The sequence below is a fragment of the Hypanus sabinus genome, chromosome 12 (assembly GCF_030144855.1).
Source record: "Hypanus sabinus isolate sHypSab1 chromosome 12, sHypSab1.hap1, whole genome shotgun sequence".
NCBI classification, from domain to species: domain Eukaryota; kingdom Metazoa; phylum Chordata; class Chondrichthyes; order Myliobatiformes; family Dasyatidae; genus Hypanus; species Hypanus sabinus.
Window position 1 is genome coordinate 96984400 of NC_082717.1, and position 22092 is coordinate 97006491.

At 42.1% G+C, this 22092-nt stretch overlaps 1 protein-coding gene across 9 annotated transcripts in view; it reads left to right on the forward strand.

Moving 5' to 3' along the window:
* Positions 1-22092, forward strand: part of zgc:172136 (uncharacterized protein LOC566376 homolog) — a 93638-nt gene that overhangs the window by 55421 nt on the left and 16125 nt on the right. For 7 of the 9 annotated variants that reach the window (XM_059986508.1, XM_059986506.1, XM_059986510.1 and 4 more), the window contains 6 exons: positions 5318-5504; positions 7708-7863; positions 11015-11080; positions 11624-11692; positions 13432-13606; positions 15850-16194. In XM_059986508.1, the coding sequence (XP_059842491.1) occupies positions 5318-5504; positions 7708-7863; positions 11015-11080; positions 11624-11692; positions 13432-13606; positions 15850-16194 (998 nt within the window). The remainder of the gene's footprint in view (positions 1-5317; positions 5505-7707; positions 7864-11014; positions 11081-11623; positions 11693-13431; positions 13607-15849; positions 16195-22092) is intronic. The other 2 variants (XM_059986509.1, XM_059986507.1) reach the window with 1 other exon arrangement.

The following is a 22092-nucleotide window of genomic DNA, read 5'->3' on the forward strand; positions in this document are numbered from 1 at the left end:
TAAACACACTGCCCAGAAGAAGGCAATGGCAAACTGCTTCTGCAGAAAAATTTGCCAAGAACAGTTATGGTCATGAAAAGACGACGATTGCTCATGTCATACGACACAGCACATAACCAACAAACAAGTATACATAAAATTAGTAATGCAAAAAGAGAGCAAAAAAGAAGGAAAAATGGTGATGTGCTGTACATGGGTTAATTGTTTATTCAGAAGTATAATGGCGGAGGGAAAGAAACTGTTGCTGAAATGTTGAGCGGGTGTCTCCAGGCTCCTGTACCTCCTCCCTTATGGTAGCAATGAGAAGAGGGCATGTTCTGGGTGGTGGGAGTCCTTAATGATGGATGCTGCCTCTTTGAGTTCTCGCCTTTTGAAGATGTCCTTGCTGCTGAGTTTGCAGCTTTCTGCAGTTTTTTTCTGGTACTGTGCAGTGACCCTCCATATCAAATGGTGTATACAGATCCCTAAAGAGTAGTAAAGATGTGGCCTACAAATTACAACAAGAGATACAAAATGCATGCCAAAGGGGCAATGTTACAATAATCATGGGGTATTTCAGTATGCAGGTAGATTAAGAAAATCAGATTGGAGCTGGATTCCAGGAGGGTGAGTTTCTAGAACGCCTGCGAGATGGCTTTTTAGAGCAGTTCATGGTTGAGCCCACTAGGGAATCAGCTATTCTGGATTGGGTATTGCGCAATGTACAAGAATTGATCAGAGAGCTTAAGGTCAAAGAACCCGTAGTGGGCCAGTGATCATAATATTATAAAATTCACCATCCAGTTTGAGAAGGAGAAGCTAAAGTCAGTATTACAGTGGAGTAAAGGATATTACGGAGGTATGAGAGAGGAGCTGGCCAGATCTGATTGGAAAGGAACACTAGCCTGGATGATGGCAGAGCGGTGACGGCTGGAATTCCTGGGAGAGATTCAGAAAGTGGAGGATAGATATATCACAAAGAAGATGAAATATTCTAAAGGCAGGATGACACAACCATGGCTGACAGGAGAAGTCAACGCCAACATAAAAGCCAAAGAGAGGACATACAAAAATTAGTGCAAAGTGAGAGGATTGGAAAGTTTTCAAAAGCCAACAGAAGGCAACTAAAGAGGCTACCTGGAAGGCGATAGGTGAAGCCAGGTGTGTGGGAAAAGTCAAGGGCTGGAGAAGAAGGAATCCGATAGGAGAGGAGTGGACAATAGGAGAAAGGAAAGGAGGAAGGGACTCTGGTTAAAGTAATAGGCAGGTGAGAAAAGGTAAAATGTCAGAGGGGGAATAAAGAGGATGCGGAGAATTTGTTTACTGGAAAGGTAAATTGAGTTTCATACCATCAGGTTAGAGGCTACCTAGACTGAATATAGGGTGTTTCCCCTCCACTCTGAGGGTGACCTTATCTTGGCACATGGGAATTGCAATTAAAATGTTTGGCCACCGGGAAGTCCTGCTTGTGGCAGGTGGTGTGGATGTTCTCAACAAAGCGGTCCCCCAAGTTAGCCTGACCTCAGTAGTTGGGAAGATGTTGAAGTTGATTGTTAAGATTTGGTTTTGGGGTGCATGGGGGCACATGTGTTTAGACTGTAGTCAGCATGGTTTCTTTAAGGGAAAATCCTGCCTGACATATCTGTTGGAATTCTTTGAGGCAATAACGAGTAGGATAGACAAAGGAGATTTGGTGGATGTTGTGTACTTGGCTTTTCAGAAGGCCTCTAACAAGGTGCCACAGAATGAGGTTATTTAACATGTTATAGCAGGAAAGATAGGTGGATGGATAGCACATTGGCTGATTGGCAGGAGGCAAAGAGTGGGGAAAAAAGGGAGCCCTTTCTGGTTGACTGGTGGTGAATAGTGATGTTCCACAATGGTCCATGTTGGGACTGTTTCTTTTTACAACATAGTCAATGATTTGGATGATGGAGTTGATGGCTTTATGGCCAGGTTTGCAGATGATACAAAAATTAGGTAGAGGGGCAGGTAGTGTTGAGGAAACAGGGAGGCTAAAGAAAGACTCAGACAGTTTAGGAGATTGGGCAAATAAGTGGCAGGTGGAATACAGGTAGTCCCTGAGTTACGAACACCCAACTTACAGACAACTCGTACTTGCGAACCGAGGAAGGAAAACGCTGCCCACCATTTTAAGTCAGATCACGACGCCGTCCACCATTTTAAGTCATTGCCATTGACACTGTATTGAGTGTTTAACTTTGTATTTGGCTTAAATTTTTCTTAGAAAGATTCACCCAGACCACCCCCCCCCCCACCCCGTTCTGGTCGGCTGGTGCGCAGTGAGGTCAGCACCGGGCTGGAGAATGGTGGTTCCCGAGTTCAATCTAGTGACAGACTGCAACTTGACCTTGTTAAAAAAACACTGCCACCTCCAGTTTAAATTTCTACGTGGAATATTGTGGAGGATCAAATACCCAAACCCACCAAGACCCCACTTGTCCCATTTAACCTATCTCAGTGCAGACCCAGGGAATTCAGTGCGGTGGTCCTTAGGACCCAGCGGACCTCAGGAGCCAGCAGAGCTCGGGACCCGCCGCCCACAGTGTTTCTGATCCATTGACGGGAAGCAATTGAAAATAAAGTGGAAATAATAAAGTGTTTAGAAAGTGGTGAAATGCCATCTGTCATTGGAAAATCATTAGGCTACAGTCGGTCAACGATCGGAACAATTTTAAAGGATAACGGATAAAGTGAGAATAATGGAGCATGTGAAAGGCCCTGCCCCAATGAAAGCTACAATTATTACTAAACAACACAGTGGTTTAATTATTGGAATACATACATTTCTTAAGTTTTATATGCATGGAAAGGTAAAATATATACTATATACTAAGACAAACGTTTGACTAACTAATGCTAAATAATACCGGATGTACTTGTTACGACTTAAAGACGGACTCAGGAACAGAACTTGTACGTGACCCGAGGACTGCCTGGACTGTACATTGCCGGGAATTGTATGGCCATGCTTTGGTAGGAGAAGTAAAAATGCAGATTTTTCTAAATGGAAAGAAAATTCAAAAAATCTGAGATGCAAAGGGGCTTTGGGGTCCTTGTGCAAGATTCATTAAAGGTTAACATGAAGGTTGAGTCAGTGGTGAAGGCGGCAAATGCAGTTAGTATTTATCAAGTCAAGTGACTCTTTATTGTCACTTTGACCATAACTGCTGGTACAGTACACAGTAAAAACGAGACAATGTTTTTCAGGACCATGGTGCTACATGAAACAGTACAAAAACTATACTGAACTACGTAAAAACAACACAGAAAAAAACTAGACTACAGACCTACCCAGGACTGCATAAAATGCACAAAACAGTGCAGGCATTACAATAAATAATAAACCGGACAATAGGCACAGTAGAGAGCGGTAAGTTGGTGTCAGTTGGTGTCTGGGTATTGAGGAGTCAATACCCTCAATACCCTGGCTTGGGAGAAGAAACTGTTACATAGTCTGGTCATGAGAGCCCAAATGCTTCAGTGCCTTTTCCCAGATGGCAGGAGGGAGAAGAGTTTGTATGAGGGTGCGTGGGGTCCTTCATAATGCTGTTTGCTTTGTGGATGCAGCGTGTAGTGTAAATGTCTGTAATGGAGGGAAGCGAGACCCCGATGATCTTCTCAGCTGACCTCACTATCCGCTGCAAGGTCATTCGATCTGAGATGGTGCAATTTCCAAACCAGGCAGTGATGCAGCTGCTCAGGATGCTCTCAATACAACCCCTGTAGATTGTGATGAGGGTGGGGGGGTGGGAGATGGACTTTCCTCAGCCTTCGCAGAATGTAGAGACGCTGCTGGGCTTTCTTTGCTATGGAACTGGTTTTGAGGGACCAGGTGAGATTCTCTGCCAGGTGAACACCAAGAAATTTGGTGCTCTTAACCATCTCTACCGAGGAGCTGTCGATGTTCAGCAGGGAGTGGTCGCTCCGTGCCCTCCTGAAGTCAACAACCATCTCTTTTGTTTTGTTCACGTTCAGAGACAGGTTGTTGGCTCTGCACCAGTCCGTTAGCCACTGCACCTCCTCTCTGTAAGCTGACTCATCGTTCTTGCTGATGAGACCCACCACAGTCGTGTCATCAGCGAACTTGATGATGTGGTTTGAGCTGTGTGTTGCAGCACAGTCATGGGTCAGCAGGGTGAACAGCAGTGGACTGAGCACACAGCCCTGGGGGGCCCCCCGTGCTCAGTGTGATGGTCAAGAGGACAAGGATTTAAAAGCAAAGAGTTAATGTAGAGGCTTTATAAAGCACTGGTGAGGCCTCACTTGGAGTATTGTGAGCAGTTTTGGGCCCTTTATCTAAGAAAGGTTGTGCTGACTTTGAAGAGAGCTCAAAGGAGAATGATTCCAGGATTGAAGGACTTGTCATATGAGGAGTATTTGATGGCTTTGGCCTAAACTTGCTGGAATTCAGAAGGAGGGCTGACCTCATTGAAACCTATGGATGAGGACAGGATGTTTCCTATGATAGGAGAGTCTAAAACCAGGGGACACAACCTTAGAGCAGAGGGACATCCTTTTGAATCGAGATGAGGAGGAATTTCTTTAGCCAGAGAGTGGTGAATCTGTGGAATTTATTGTTCCAGGAGGCAGTGGAGACCAAATCATTGGGAGTATTCAAGGCAAAGGTTGATAAGTTCTTGATTAGTCAGGGTATGAAGGGAAACAGAAAGAAGGCAGGAGCAGAGATTGTTAGATTCTTGATTAGTCAGGGCATGAAGGGCTTTGGGGAGAAGACAGAAAATTGGGGTTTAGAGCAAAATGGATCAGCCATGATGAAATGGCAAAGTAGATTTGAAGGGCCAAATGGCCTAACTCTGCTCCTCCATTAAAAATAATACTAATTGTTGGCTATGCCACTGTCATGTTCATTGGTTATCTGATATCCAGAAAGTATCATGCAGGAAGGTTGAAGATTGTACTGGACAAGAAAAGCTTGTCTAATTGGTCCCCACCCACCATAGGTAACCAGTTAAGGTTCAGTCTGGAAGGTATTTGTACATTCATCCCATGACCATGTCCAAGTGCTCCAGTTTCTTCCCACATTTCAAAGATGTGTTAGTGTGTTGTGGGCAAGCTATGTTGGTGACAGAAGTGTGACGACACTTACAGGCTGGCCAGCGGAATCCTAGCTGATTTGATTTGCCACAAAAGATAGTTTTTACTATATGTTTCGCTGTACGTGACAAATAAAGCTAAGTTTTATCTTTGCTATTTAAAATCTTCTTAACCTGCAGATAACCACTATCAATATTAGTTTATCAGCAACTATTTACTTTGTTAACTAACCATGGTAAGATGTTCCATGTTTCTACAGTGACAAGAAGGCAAGGCACTTCTATTATTGCCAACTCAAAGAGCAAGTCTTGAACTCTAGCTGCACAAGCAAAGAAGAAGCCTATTTTTTGCTTACGGCGTATGCATTGCAGGCTGACATGGGAAATTACAAAAAGAATGTGCACACTGGGAGCTACTTTGAACCTCGGTGTTATTTCCCTGAATGGGTAAGAATAATTCATCTGGTTGATTATTGTCAGTGTTTGATGATTAGCAGTGCAAATGTTCATCGCATCTACGAGTCAATGGGTATATTTAAAGTGGAGATTGATAAGTTGTTGATTAGTAAGGACATCAAGGTTATGGGGAGAAGGCAGAGGACCGATTTATTTATTTATTGAGATACAGCACAGAATAGGATAGGCCCTCAAGCTGCGCCACCCAGCAAACCCCTATTTGGCCCTAGCCTGATCATGGGAGAATTTACAATGACCAATTAACCTACCAACCGGTATGTCTTTGGACTATGTGAGGCAACCTAAGCACTTGGAAGAAACTCACATGGTCACAAGGAGAAAGTACCAACTCCTTACAGACCCTGGTGGGAATTGAGTCCACGTCACTGGTACTATAAAGCTTTGTACTAACCACTATGCTACTGAAAATGGGGTTGAGAGGTAAAATAAATCAGCCATGATAGAATGGTGGGGCAGACTTGATGGGCTGAATGGCCTAATTCTGCTCCTATGTCTTATGGTTGTATGTATGTAGAGAGCTCATACGTGTACTTAAAGTTTCTGAATGATAGACTTCTCTCCATAATCTTTATGGATATGAGTTACTGAGGGAAAATAAAGAAATGCAATAGAATTTATGAAAACTATACATAATACTAACAAATATCCAATGTGGACAAGGACAAACAACCAATGGCAAAAGTGCATCCAATATAGGTTTTGTGTTTTGGAACTTGTGCAAATAAACAATTAAATAACTTATTTAAAGTGAAGCAAACTGCATTCATTGTTCTATTTTATTTTATATATTTTCACTAGTGCAAACAAAGGAGAAAAAATTAGCTTTATCGGCATATAGCAAAACATACAGTGAAATACATCAGTCTGAGGACGTGTTGGTGGCAGCCCGCATGCTTCTGGTGCCAACACAGTGTGCCCACAACTCACTTACCCTAACCCATATGTCCTTTGTGAGTGTGAGAGGAAACCCAATTGGTACTCGCTACGCTACGATACTGCGTACAATGTATAAAAACTCAAAAGCAAACGCTGCAGCTGCTTGTTTTCCAATAACTTTAACCTTTCTTGTCTGTAACTTTTACCAGTGCTGATGAGGAGCCAGTAACCTAAAACCTAAATTTTGTGTCTTTCTCCACAGATGTTGCCTGACCTGTGATTGTCTCTAGCTTTTCTATTTTATTATTGCCCACATTAATTGTAGTGTTCAGAGCTTTAAATAAAATATTGTAATACTCAATGTATAATCCTCCGTAACTTCCGCCACCTCCTACGTGATCCCACCACCGGCCATGTCTTCCCCTCCCCCCCACTCTCAGCTTTCCGCAGGGATCGCTCCCTACGCGACTCCCTTGTCCATTCATCCCCCCCATCCCTCCCCACCGACCTCCCTCCGGGCACTCATCCCTGCAAACGGAAGAAGTGCTACACCTGTCCCCACACTTCTTCCCTCACCACCATCCCAGGCCCCAGACAGTCCTTTCAGGTGAGGCACCACTTCACCTGCGAGTCAACTGGGGTGATATACTGTGACCATATAAAGCTCCCGATGTGGCCATTTATACATTGGGGAGACCCAACGCAGACTGGGAGACCGTTTTGCCGAACACCGGCGCTCAGTCCTCCAGCAGTGGTGGGATCTCCCTGTGGCTACACACTTCAATTCCACAGACCACTCCCACTCCAACATGTCTGTCCATGGCCTCCTCTACTGTCAAGATGAGGCCACACGCAGGTCGATGGAGCAATACCTTATCTCCCGCCTAGGTAGCCTCCTACCTGCTGGCATGAACATCCAACTCACAGATCTCCGTTGATACCCCTGCCCCCCTTACCCCCATCCCTATCTATTATTTTAGTCAGGTTCACTTTATCTCTCTTTTTTCCCCCCTCACTATAATCTTCCCCCAGCTCTACCTTTCTTTCTCTTTTATTTCCCATAATTCTCCACCTTCCCCCAGCCCATTTCCCTTCAGCCCATCACTTCCCAGCTCTCTACTTCATCCCTCCCCCCACTTCTTATCCCCTCTCCACCATCCCATGTTACTTCACTCCTGATGAAGGGTTTCAGCCCGAAACGTCATCACTACCTCCTCCCATAGATGCTGTCTGGCCTGCTGAGTTCTGCCAGCATTTTGTGTTTTTATTGTAATACTGTTTACTTTCTTGTATGTAGGTAATTAGAAAAAGGGGCTGTGAGTATATTTTGAAGCACGTGCCAAAAATGCACAGAGAGCAGCGTGGATTGACTTCAAAGGAGGCGATGCTGAGGTTTATTAAAGAGGCTTGTCTTTTAGAGGATGTGCCTGTTCATTACTACCGGCTTCAGAAAGTAAGGAAACATTTTTTAAAATTTCATTCTGTCTTAATAAACTGCTGAACTGGGAGGAGAAGTGGTTACTATTAAAATACATTTCATCTGTACCAAAGCTTTAAAGAAAATATATTATTTTTCTCCGCTAGCAGTTGTATAGTTCAGTAAACGCAGTATACACTCAGTGGCCACTTTATTAGCTACCTCCAGTACCTAATAAAGTGGCCACTGAGTGCACATTCATGGTCTTCTGCTGCTGTAGCCCATCTACTTCAAGGTCCGATGTGTTCTGTATTTAGAGATGCTCATTTGCACACCACTGTTGTAACATGTGGTTATTGAGTTACCGTCGCTTTCCTGTCAGCTTGAAGCAGTCTGGCCATTCTCCTCTGAGCTCTCTCATTATTCTCAGTTAACACCCACAGAACAGCCACTCACTGGATGTCCTTTTTGTTTACTGCACCATTCTAGAGACTGTTGTATGTGAAAATCCCAGGAAATATGCAGTTTCTGAGGTAGTTCAACCACTTTGTTGGGCACCAACAATCACTCCATGGTCAAAGTCACTTAGGTCACATTTCTTTTCCCATCCTGATGTTTGGTTTGAACAACAACTGAACCTCTTGATCATGTCTGCATGTTTTTATGCATTGGGTTGTTGCCATGTGATTGGCTGATTAGATATTTGCATAAAACAAGTGGGTGTACAGGTATCTGTGACCACTGAGTATATATGTCTATGCACACTGGTGGATATGTTTAGGTATATAGGTCTGGTATATATGTCTATACACACTGGTGGATATGTTTAGGTATACAGGTCCAGTATATATGTCTATACACACTGGTGGATATGTTTAGGTATATAGGTCCAGTATAAATGTCTATACACACTGGTGGATATGTTTAGGTATATAGGTCCAGTATATATGTCTATGCATCTGGTGGATATGTTTAGGTATATAGGTCCAGTATATATGTCTATACACACTGGTGGATATGTTTAGGTATATAGGTCCAGTATATATGTCTATGCATCTGGTGGATATGTTTAGGTATATAGGTCTGGTATATATGTCTATACACACTGGTGGATATGTTTAGGTATATAGGTCCAGTATATATGTCTATGCACCCTGGTGGATATGTTTAGGTATATAGGTCCAGTATATATGTCTATGCATCTGGTGGATATGTTTAGGTATATAGGTCCAGTATATATGTCTATACACACTGGTGGATATGTTTAGGTATATAGGTCCAGTATATATGTCTATGCATCTGGTGGATATGTTTAGGTATATAGGTCCAGTATATATGTCTATACACACTGGTGGATATGTTTAGGTATATAGGTCTGGGATTGGTGGAACTGAGCTTGAGATAAAATTGAAGTTTAAAAATAGCCTGATGTCTAAAGAAAAGAACTGAGGTAGGTTAAATAATAGTTGAAAATAAATGAAAGCAAAATGGAAGGCTCTGGGGCAGGGGAGAGTAGATTGATCTTAGAGTAGATTTGAAATTTGGTATATTTGGTCAAAATGCCTGTACAGTTCTATGTTCTATTAGTAAAAACTGGATGAAACCCTAAGTCATAGCAGAAGATCCTTTACAATTCAGCACTAGTTCAAATGAAAGATCTACATTTTCTTTCCATAGATGCCTTTCCAGAATTGTCTTTTTTAAAATCATTTTGGCTCATTATTGGCGTTCATTATTTGGGGTTCAATTGGAAATAACTATACACCATAAAGATTATGACCGATCTAGATGGGCATGTGGCTGGTTGGACTGGTACAGGTAGTTCTGCTCCTGTGTTTCAACAACATGAGTTAGTTATAATGTAATTGATGGATTAAGAAATATTACTTGCATTACATAAGCCCCAGTGGTTACAGCACAATTGTGATTGTGAAAAACCCGTTGAACTGTGTGCTTTAAAGGCAACTGCAGAACATTCTGATTTATCGTGACTTTCTATAACGTGAGGTTTATTGGGAAAGTGATTATTGCATTACAGAACTACCTATACCATATAATACTCAGCATGGTGACACCACTGTAATGAAATGCTCAGTATGACAGCTCGGGCATAAGCATTCAGAGTTCATTTCTGGCACTGACTGTAAGGAGTTTGTACGTTCTCCCCGTGACCACATAGGTTTCCTGTGGATGCTCTGGTTTCCCCTCACAGTCCAAAGATGGACCAGTTAATTTGTCATTGTAAATTGTCCTGTGACTAGCCTAAGTGGCTTGATGGGTGGTGTGACTCATTCCCCTATTCTGTGCTGTATCTGTAAGTGAGTAAGTACGTAGATAGATAGATAGATAGATAGATAAATTCCAATATTTCAATATCAACAGTAACATGGGTGCAGCTAACTTTCCCAAGGCAAAAACAAAGTTGGTTTACCATACTTTCTATGCAATGTAAACAGAATTTTTATCAAATGAATTTCTGTAGGTTTGAGAATGATGACATGTTACAAAAACTTGTGCGTCATGGAATTATTTTATTTTGCCTACATGTATATGATTAGCACAGATTTCCTGAAATTTTCTAGTGTGCTGCTTAAATTTATGTTGGGAGATAGAATAGTACAGCACAGGAAATGATTCAAGGTTGTTTAGAATCATTTTACCATTCAGCCCACCATGTCTCGCTGACTATCATGTCAATCCAAACTAACTCTATCTGCCTGCACATGGTCCATATCTCTCCATTCCCTGCCTGTTCCTGTGCCTGTCTAGATACCACTGAAATATTGCCATTGCATCTGCTTCTACCACTCTGGCAACACATTCCAGAGTGCTTAACCATTCTCGGTGTATAAAAAACATTCCGTGAAAGCCTCCTTTAAACTTTGGCCTCTCATTTTAAACCTACTGTATGCCCCTTAGTATTTGACATTACTATCCTAGGGGAAAAGCTCAATTTACATTATTTATGCCTCTGATAATTTTACATACAGACTCCAACACAGAGAAAACAATCTAAATTAGTCCAAACACTCCTTATTGCTAATCCGCTCCAATCCAGACATCATCCTGGTAGAGCTTTCTTGCACCCTCTCTAAAGTCTCCGTATCCTTCCTGCAGCATGTTTTACAACTTTAAATGATAGATATCATTTTGCATTGGTTTAAGTTGACAATTTATTGTATTACAGGACAAAAAGGAAGAGCATCCCTCAGTTGTGCTTGGACTCACTTTGAAAGGCATGCATATCTATCAGGTAAAAATTTCTGGGTTGATTAATATTGAGTATGCAACTGCTTCTAGAAATCATCTAATAATCAACATCATAAGTTTTGAGTTAACAGAAAATGCTGGAGGAACTCAGCAGGGCAGGCTCTGAAAAGGACTGTTCATTCCTCTGGAAAGGAATAAAGAGTCCATGTTTTGGGCTTCAAGACCCTTTATCAGCACTGGGAAGGAAGGGAGAAGAAGCCAAAATAAGGAATAAGAAGTTGGGGGAGTGGAAGGAGGACGAGCTAGATAGGTGAAGTCAGGTGGGGGGGTGAAGTCAGAGGCTGGGAGGTGCTAGGTGGAAAAGGTAAAGGGGCTGAAGAAGAAGGATTTCATGGGAGAAAGGAAAGGAAGAGGGGCACCAGTGGGAGGTGATAGGTAGTTGATGAGAAGAGGTAAGAGGCCAGAGTACAGAATGGTAGTAGGTTGGAGGAAATTACCAGAAGTTAGAGAAGTCATAAATGTTTATGTGGTTGTGGCATAATATTTACTTCTTATTACATACTTCCTCTTTGCACTGTGTTTACAGGAGATTCACAATGTCCGACATTTGTTGTACGACTTTCCCTGGTCAAATATTGGCAAGCTAACCTTTCTGGTAGGTGTAGGAATGCAGTATTGCCAGTGCTGGAATCCTGCAAGTCTGGTTTAAACAGGGAGATACCTCTCGAGAGAATGCCCTGCATTGTGTGGTTTCTTTTGATATAACTCCAAAATGTTTTACTTTGCAAAATAAAAATACCAGAATCTTCTTCCTTTGTGGTAAGAGTATACAGTACACTATAAACTTGCAATGTTTTCTTCCCTTATTTAAATGGTTTTGTTATTCTGTAGTGTACTTCATTAATTTATTTAATTTAGAGATAAAGTGTTTCAAGCTGCACCACCAGTAACCCACTGATTTAACCCTACTAATCACAGGACAAGTCACTTTTATTGTCATTTCAATCATAACTACTGTAGTACACAGTAAAAACGAAGCAACGTTCCTCCAGAACCATGGTGCTACATGAAACAACACAAAACTACACCTGACTACGTGAAACAACACAAAGATTAGACTTCAGACCTACATGGAACTACATAAAGTGCACAAAACAGTGCAAGATAGTACAATCATTAATGAACAAGATAATAAGCACTGTAAAGGGCAAATTACAATATAATAATAAATGATGTAAATGTAAACAATGTTTTAGCAGGAATTGAGAAAGAAATAAGCAAAAAATGCAAAGGGTGTTCAGTTGTGAGAATGTGTGTATGTAAGTTGGTGTCAGACTAGACTCAGGGAATTGAGGAGTCTAAAGGCTTGGGGAAGAAACCGTTACACAGTCTGGTCGTGAGAGCCCGAATGTTTCAGTACCTTTTGCCAGATGGCAGGAGGGAGAAGAGTTTGTATGAAGGGTGCGTGGAGTCCTTCATAATGCTGTTAGCTTTGCAGATGCAGTGTGTGGTGTAAATGTCTGTAACGGCGGGAAGAGAGACCCTGATGATACAATTTACAGTACATTTACAATTGGGGATGACCCCAATTTACAGTAACCAATTAACTGACTAATGTCTTTGGACCTTTGGACTGTGGGCGGAAACCCACAGGCACATGGGAAGGAACATACAAACTTGCTTACAGAGGATGCTGGAATTGAACTCCGACCTCCGATGCCCTGAGCTGTAGTAGCATCACGCAAACCACTACTCTATTGTGGCACCCCTTTCACCATTTTCTAACAGTTAAAAGCTGTTTTCTGAATGAATCCATTTGAGATATGGGCAGAATGATGACCAGAGAGGGAGTGATAGCCATGGGCAGAGGTGGAGTGATAGCCAACATAGCATGCCCACAACTTACTAATGCTTACTAACTTGTTCATCTTTAAAATGTGGGATGAAACCGGAGCACCCAAAGGAAACTGAAGAGAGACGTAGAAACTAATTGAACCCCGATCCTCCATTGTTCATTTGCCAACAAAGCCCAGGTGTGCTGAGAGCTTTTCCAAATATCCAGCTCTTGGTCATTTTGCTATGGTGACGTGAGACAGGTGGTTGCTGTTGGGTGTGATTAAACCAGTTACTAAGGAAGAAATTTCCATGAAAGCCCAAGGCTGCCAATGAAGTATTAAACCAGAAGTGAATATTACTACTGGCCATCTAGATCCATCAAACCCTGAGACTTGTACCAAAGTGTCAGTGTGTGTTCACCGTAAAGTTATAGTGGTTAGTCTAACTCCTAATAGCACTACGCTACCCTGCTGCCCTACGTGAAATTGAGTAGGAGATAAAGCAGAATTTCAGAGGATTTGTATGTGAGTTAACACTTGGATACCTTTTTTGTTCCAGGGAAAGAAATTTGAGATCCAGCCAGATGGTTTGCCCTCGGCTCGAAAGTTGATCTATTACACAGGCTGTCCATTCCGATCCAAGCATCTCCTGCAGCTCCTCAGCAATAGTCACCGGCTCTATATGAACATTCAGCCTGTGCTCAAACAGATCCGGAAAATGGAAGAAACAGAAGGTGAGAACATAACAGATGAATTATGTGCGTGGAGAAACACAACATTAAGATCCACAATGTAGGGAGCGCTTCTCACTTAAAAAGGTTAATTTTTAACATTTAAATGTGAGAGGTGACTTATAGAGGTGTGCAAGATGAAATGGAGCATAGATAGAGTGGATATCCCGAATCTTTATCTGTGGGCAGAAGAGGCTAATACAGGAGGCATAATTTTAAGGTGAACACATAGAAAATGCTAGAGGAATTAGGCAGGTCAGACAGCACCTATGGAGAGGAACAAACAGCTGACATTTCAAGCCAAATCTTTATTCTTTTCCATAGATGCTGCCTGACCTACTGAGTTCCTCCAGCATTTGTGTGTATTGCTCTGGATTTCCAGCATCTGCACTACCTATTGTGTTTATCATTCTAAGGTTATTGGAGGGAAGTATGGGGGGGATATTAGAGGGTCACTGAGATTAGAGTGTTGGGTGGCAGAAGATTTGTTAGGAACATTTAAGTAACTTACAGATAAGCACATAGATTGTGGGCTATGTAGGAAGGATGGATTAGAGTGATCTTAGAATTGGTTAGAAGTTCAGCATAACATTGTGGACAGAAGGCTCTGTAGTATGATGTAGTGTTCAATGTTTCCATGTTCCACTCCAACCCACGTTAGCTACTATCTTTTATGCAGACACTGTAGAGGTGATTTACAATGGCCAGTTAATCGACTAACACGAGCTGTGGGAGGAAACCCACACAATCACAGGGAGAACATGAAAACTCCACACTTAATGCACCGAGGTCAAGACTGAACCCACCTCACTGGCAGCATCTCTAGTAACTTTTCCACTCAGCTGCTGATTTTGGGCTATTCAGTTTTCCTGTGTGGCGTAGATCCAAAGGACAGTGTCAGATTCAAGGACAGACTGGTCAGCATGCAGCAATAAAAGCAGAGAGCCACAGAAAGGTCCAACCAAAACTGTTCTTTGTAAGACTAGATTTCCCAGGTATTCGGACTGAAAATGGAAACCTGAATGAAATAGTTCAGGCCTTTTCATTATAAACTCAAAACGAAAACCTTCAGTTATCCATTAATGGAAATCCTGGGTTGTACATCATTGTGACATGGTGCCACACCGAGTATTCGTAATTGACTGAGCTCCTGCTGCCATCTTGTGATAGGAATATAAACTGCTGTTAATTATTTCTTGTTTCAACCAATATTTCATTGATTCTATTATTGTTATTATTCTATCATGGAATTTTTGATTATGCCCACAAGAAAATGAATCTCTAGGCTGTATATGGCGACATATATTTACTTTGAACTTTTGATCTCTTTCCCCTCTTCCCCCCCACCTTCATTTTCTGGCTTCCAGCATCTTCCTTTCCAGCCCTGATGAAGAGTCTCACCTGAAACTACTTATTCCCCTCCATAAATGCTGCCTGACTTGCTGAGTTCCTCCAGAATTTTGTGTTGATTGCTATGTATATTTCTCTGATTGTAACATGATTGTAATACTTGTAATTCACACAATTCTTCAATCTCCAATGAACTAGCCAATATACAAATGCCAATAATAGTGTATTTATCTTGTTTTCTTAAGAAACTAGTACAGCAAAAGCTTGAGTAATAAAGAATACACACAAAATGCTGGAAGAACTCAGCAGGCCAGGCAGCTTCTATGGCAGGGGTTCTCAACTTTTTTTTATGCCATGGACCCCTACCATTAACTGAGGGGTCAGTGGTCACCAGGCTGGGAACCTGTGATCAATGGAGAGGAATAAACTGTCAATGAGCAACAAAGAACCCATTGTTTCATTTAGTAATCCCACTTACAAAGCATGGAATTAAAGTTCAAAGTAAATTTATTATCAAAGTAGGTATATGTCACCATATACAACCCTGAGATTCATTTTTCTGGCAGGCATTCACTGTGGAACAAAGAAATACAATAGAATCAATGAAAAACTGACAAGCAACCACTGTGCAAAAGAAGACAAACTGTGAAAATACAAAATAATAATATTGATAAGTAAATAAATAATACTGAGAATATGAGTTGTAGAGTCATTGAAGGTGAGCTCTTAGGTTGTGTTCAGTGATCAGTTCAGTATTAGACATATCAGCTCCAAAGTTTGTCAGTTTACTCTTTTAATCATCTGTGACAGTGAATAACCTAACTAACTTATTGTGCATTTCTTTTGGGGAAGTATGGTTTGTGCATTAATATGAAAGGTAATTCTTCACTCTACAGATAAAAAGCGCTACAGAGAATCGTACATCAGTGATACCTTTGAGATGGATCTCGGACGACTAGATGCACATTCCCATGGCAGTGGGAGCAGCCAGGGAAGCGAAAGGAAGAAATGTCCCTCTCGTCAGTCAACGGTCAGCCACAGCAGTTCACACACCTCTGGAATTGAGGCAGATTCAAGATACAGAATGTCTGCAGAAATGGCAGTGGATGAGCCATTGTCCAGCGAAGCTGTGCACAGTATGGCTCAATCTTGTAGTTCCATGATAAGCCGTGGAAGCTCCCATACATCAGGAATTGAGAGCAACAACAAATATCGGACAGAGAATAATGGTACGGACATTGGTGAGAAGTTCAGCAAAGTGTGGATAGAGTAAAAGCATAAGTTAAAAAAGAAAAAAGTAAGGGTGAAGTGCAGAAAAGTCAAGGGCAAAAGAGACAAAGATTATTAGATTTTAAGAGCACAATGAGTGTAAGGACACTTTATTTGAATGCCCATAGTATTTGAAACAAGGTCAGTGGACTTGTGGCAAAAATCATTATCAGTAAAAGGAGTATGATTTAGTGGCCATTACAGAAATGTAGTTGCAGGGTGGAGAGGACTGGGAATTAAATATCTCATGACATCAGGTAATAAGGAAGGTAAGGGAGGTGGGGAAGCTCTCTTAATTAAGGATGAGATCAGGGTGATAGTGAGACAATATATAAGATCTCAGGAGCAGAATGTTGAATCTGGTTTGAGATTAGGAATAGTAAGGGGGGAAATCACTGGTGGGAGTTATCTATTGGCCACTGAATAATAAATTACAGTGGCACGAGCAATAAACCGAGAAATATCTGAAAGCATGTAAGAATGGAACAGCAGTTATCGTGGTGGACTTTAACTTGTATGTAGATTAGGTGAATCAAGTTGGTCAAGGCAATCTTGAGGAGGACTTCATGGAATGCATAGGTGATAGCTTTCTTGAACAGCAACTATAAACTTTCAGAACTGAGCTATAAAGGAACATGGTTTCTTAGATCTGGTTCTGTTGAATAAGACTGGTAAAATTAGTGATCTTGTAGTGAGGGATGCTCTTAGAAAGAGTGGTCATAGTATGATTGAGTTTCTCATACAAATAGAGGGTGCAATAGTTCAGTCTAAAGCCAGTGTATTATGCCTAAACAAGGGAGACTACAACGGTATAAGGGAGGAGTTGTAAAGGGTTGACTGGGAACACAGGCTATATGGTCGGACAGTTGAGGAACAGTGGAAGACTTTCAAAGAGATTTTTCACGGTGTTCAATCAAAGTAGTTAAAAGCAAGGACAGTAAGGGTGGGGAAGCCCACCATCGATAACTAAGGAAATAAAGGAAGGCATCAAACTAAAAGCTCATGCATACAAGATTGTGGAAGCTGGAAGATTGGGAAAACTTTAAAAAGCAATAGCTATCACTAAAGAGGTAGTGCTGAGCAAACTTGTGGGCCTGAAGATAGACAAGTCCCCTGGTCCTGATGGAATGCATCCCAGGGTACTGAAAGAAATGGCATAAGTTATAGTAGAGACTTTGGTGATAATTTACCAGAAGTCTCTGGACTCTAAGCAGGTTTGAATGGATTGTAAGACAGCGAATGTTACACACTGTTCAAAAACAGATGTAGGCAAAAGGCAGGTAACTATAGGCCAGTTAGTTTAATATCTGTAGTTGGGAAAATGCTTGAAGCTGCCATTAAAGAAGAAATAGCGAGATATCTGGAAATAAATGGACCCATCTAGCAGATGCAGCATGAATTCAGCAAAAGCAGGTCCTGTTTGACAAACTTACTGGAGTTCTTTGAGGATATAATGAGCTCAATGGATAGAGGGGAACAGATAGACGTTATTTACTTAGATTGTTGGGGTGATATATTAGCATGGATAGACAATTGGTTAACCAATAGAAAGCAGAGAATTGGGATACATGGGTTAGCAATCAGTGGTGAGCAGTGTGCCACAGCGGTCAGTGCTGGGCCTGCAACTGTTCGCAATATACATTAACGATCTGCAAGAGGGGACCGAGGGTAGCGTATCTATGCTGATGATACTATATTGACTGCAAAAGCAAATTGTGCAGAGGATACGGAAAGTCTGCATAGAGTTATAGATGGGTTAAGTGAGTGGTTAAGGGTCTGGCAAATGGAGTACAATGTTGATAATTGGGGGGGGGGGGGTGATCCACTTTGGAAGGAAAAATGGAAGATCAGATTTTTATTTAAATGGCTAAAAATTGCTGCATTCTGCTGTGCAGAGTGACTTAGGAATGTTTGTGCATGATTCACAAAAGGTTGGTTTGCAGGCTGTTAAGAAGGCAAATGGAATGTTGGCCTTCATTGCTAGAGGGATTGAATTTAAGAGCAGGGAGATTATGCTGCAGCCATACAGGGTACTGGTGAGGTCGCACCTGGAGCATTGTGTGCAGTTCTGGTTTCCTTGTTGTGGAAGGATTTCAGTCCTGCTGAAGGGTTTCGGCCTGAAATGTTGACTGTTTTTTCCATAGATGCTGCCTGGCCTGCTGAGTTCCTCCAGCATTTTGTGTGTGTTGCTCAGATTTCTGACATCTGCAGATTTTCTCTTGTTTTTGTTGAGGAAGGATATACTGGCTTTGGAGGCAATGCAGAGGAGGTTCACCAGGTTGATTCCAGAGATGAGGGGGTTAGACTATGAGGAGAAATTGAGAAATTGCTGGAATTCAGAAGGATGACAGGAGATCTTATAGAAATATCTAAAATTATGAAAGGGATAGGTAAGAGAGAAGCAGGAAAGTTGTTTCCACTGGTAGGTAAGACTAGAACTAGGGGGCATAGCTTCAAGATTCTGAAAAGTAAATTTAGGATGGAGATGAGGAGGAAGTGCTTTTCCCAAGAAGTGGTAAATCTATGGAATTCTCTGCCCAATATACTTAAGATAAGGTTGGACAGATTTTTGCACAGCAGGGGAATTAAGGGTTATGGGGAAAAGGCAGGTAGGTGGAGATGAGTCCATGATCTTATCAAATGGTGGAGCAGGCTTGACGGGCTGGATGCCTACTCCTCCTATTTCTTATGTTCTATGCTGTAGCATTGTATGGCTGTATATTGGTAAATTAGAATAATTCAAGCTACAGAAATATTCTTCTAATCACCACTGGAACCAAGATTCAGTGCGATCCAGATAGATCAGTCTATGCAGAATAACAAAGGTAGTATTAGTGGAAGACAATAACAGAATAGACAATAGGTGCAGAAGTAGACCATTCGGCCCCTCGAGTCTGCACCGCCATTCTGAGATCATGGCTGATCATTCACTATCAATACCCAGTCCCTGCCTTGTCCCCATATCCCTTGATTCCCCTATCCATCAGATATCTATCTAGCTCCTTCTTGAAAGCATCCAGAGAATTGGCCTCCACCGTCTTCCGAGGCAGTGCATTCCACACCTCCACAACTCTCTGGGAGAAGAAGCTCTTCCTCAACTCTGTTTTAAATAACTGACCTCTTATTCTCAATCCATGCCCTCTGGTACTGGACTCTCCCAACATCTGGAACATATTTCCTGCCTCAATCCTATCAAATCTTTTAATTATCTTAAACGTTTCAATCAGATCCCCTCTCAATTCCAGCGCGTACAAGCCCAATCTCTCCAATCTCTCTGCGTAAGACAGCCCTGCCATCCCAGGAATCAACCTAGTGAATCTACGCTGCACTTCCTCAATTGCCAGAATGTCCTTCCTCAAACCTGGAGACCAAAACTGTACACAATATTCCAGATGTGGTCTCACCAGGGCCCTGTACAAATGCAAAAGGACATCCTTGCTCTTGTACTCAATTCCCCTTGTAACAAAGGCCAACATTCCATTTGCCCTCTTCACTGCCTGTTGCACTTGTTCATTCACCTTCATTGACTGGTGAACTAGGACTCCTAGGTCTCTTTGCATTTCTCCCTTACCTAACTCTACACCGTTCAGACAATACTCTGCCCTCTTGTTCCTGCTTCCAAAGTGGATAACTTCCCATTTATTCACATTGAATGACATCTGCCAAGTATCTGCCCACTCACCCAGCCTATCCAAGTCTCCCTGTATTCTCCTAATGTCCTCTTCGCACGTCACGCTGCCACCCAGTTTAGTATCATCAGCAAACTTGCTGATATAGTTTTCAAAGCCCTCATCTAAATCGTTGACATAAATCGTAAAGAGCTATGGTCCCAATACAGAGCCCTGTGGTACCCCACTAGTCACCTCCAGCCAGTCCGAGAAACACCCATTCACTGCTACCCTTTGCTTTCTATCTGCCAACCAGTTTTCTATCCATGTTGAAACCCTGCCCCCAATGCCATGAGCTCTGATTTTACTCACCAATCTCCTATGTGGCACCTTATCAAATGCCTTCTGAAAATCTAGGTACACAACATCCACTGGCTTACCCTCGTCTAACATCCTTGTTACACCCTCAAAAAACTCCAACAGATTAGTCAAGCATGATTTGCCCTTGGTAAATCCATGCTGCCTCGGCCTAATCCTATTTCTGCCATCAAGATGTGCCACTATTTTGTCTTTAATAATGGACTCAAGCATCGTCCCCACGACTGACGTTAGTTCTCCGTTTTCTCCTTCCCTCCCTTCTTGAAAAGTGGGATAACATTAGCCACTCTCCAATCTTCAGGAACTGATCCTGAATCTAAGGAACATTGGAAAATGATTACCAATGCATCCGCAATTTACTGAGCCACCTCTTTTAGAACCCTCGGATGCAGACCATCTGGACCCAGGGATTTATTAGCCTTCAGTCCTACCAGTCTACTCATCACAGTTTCTTTCCTAATGTCAATCTGTCTCAATTCCTCTGATATCTTATGACCCTGGCCCATCCATACATCTGGGAGATTGCTTGTGTCCTCCCTGGTGAAGACAGATCTAAAGTACGCATTAAATTCTGTTGCCATTTCCCTGTTTCCCATAACAATTTCTCCCAATTCATTCTTCAAGGGGCCAACATTGTTCTTAACTATCTTCTTTCTCTTCACATAGCTAAAAAAGCTTTTGCTATCCCCTTTTATATTCCTGGCTAGACTGAGCTCATACCTGATTTTTTCTCTCTGTATTGCTTTTTTAGTTAAGATCTGTTGTTCCTTAAAACTTTCCCAATCATCTGTATTCCCACTCATCTTAGCCCTGTCATACTTCTTTTTCTTTAATGCTATACAATCTCTGACTTCCTTTGTCAACCACTGTGGCTGCTTCCCCCTCTTTGAATCCTTCCTTCTCATTGGAATGAACTGCTTTTGCATCTTTTGTATTATGCCCAAGAATATCTGCCACTGCTGATCCACTGTCTTTCCTGCCAGGGCATCCGCCCATTTAACTTTGGCCAGCTCTTCCCTCATGGCTCCGTAGTCTCCTTTATTTAATTGCAACACTGACACCTCTGATCTGCCCTTATCCCTCTCAAATTGTAGATAAAAACTTATCATGTTATGATCACTACTTCCTAATGGCTCCTTTACTTCAAGATCACTTATCAATTCCTGTTCATTACACATCACCAAGTCCAAAATAGCCTCGTTCCTGGTTGGCTCAAGCACAAGCTGTTCCAAAAATACATCCCTTAGACACTCCACAAACTCCCTATCCTGGGGTCCAGTACCTTCCTGATTCTCCCAGTTCACCTGCATGTTGAAATCTCCCATAACGACTGCATTACCTTTAGCACATGCCAATGTTAACTCTCTAATCAACTTGTACCCAATATCCACGCTACTGTTTGGGGGCCTGTACACAACACCCATTAGGGTCTTTTTACCCTTACTGTTCCTCAGCTCAATCCTCACAGACTCTACTTCTCCTGTTCCCAAGTCACCTCTTGCTAAGGACTGAATCTCATTCCTCACCAACAGGGCCACCCCACCCCCTCTTCCCATATTTCTGTCTCTACGATAGCACGTATACCTGGTACACTCAATTCCCAGGCCTGATCCCCTTGCAGCCATGTCTCCGTTATCCCAACAATATCGTAGTTCCCCATTTTCATCTGAGCTTCAAGCTCATCTGTCTTATTTCTGACACTACGCGCATTCAAGTATAGAAATCTTAGCCCATTCCTCCTCTCTTTGCTTAAAACACTGTCTACTCTACCTAACCCAGCTCCTTGAACTTCCATCGGGCAAATTGCACCCTGAATTTTGATGACCTTCTCAAGATCACCCAAACCTTCTACACATTTAACCCCATGCACCTTCTGACCAACCC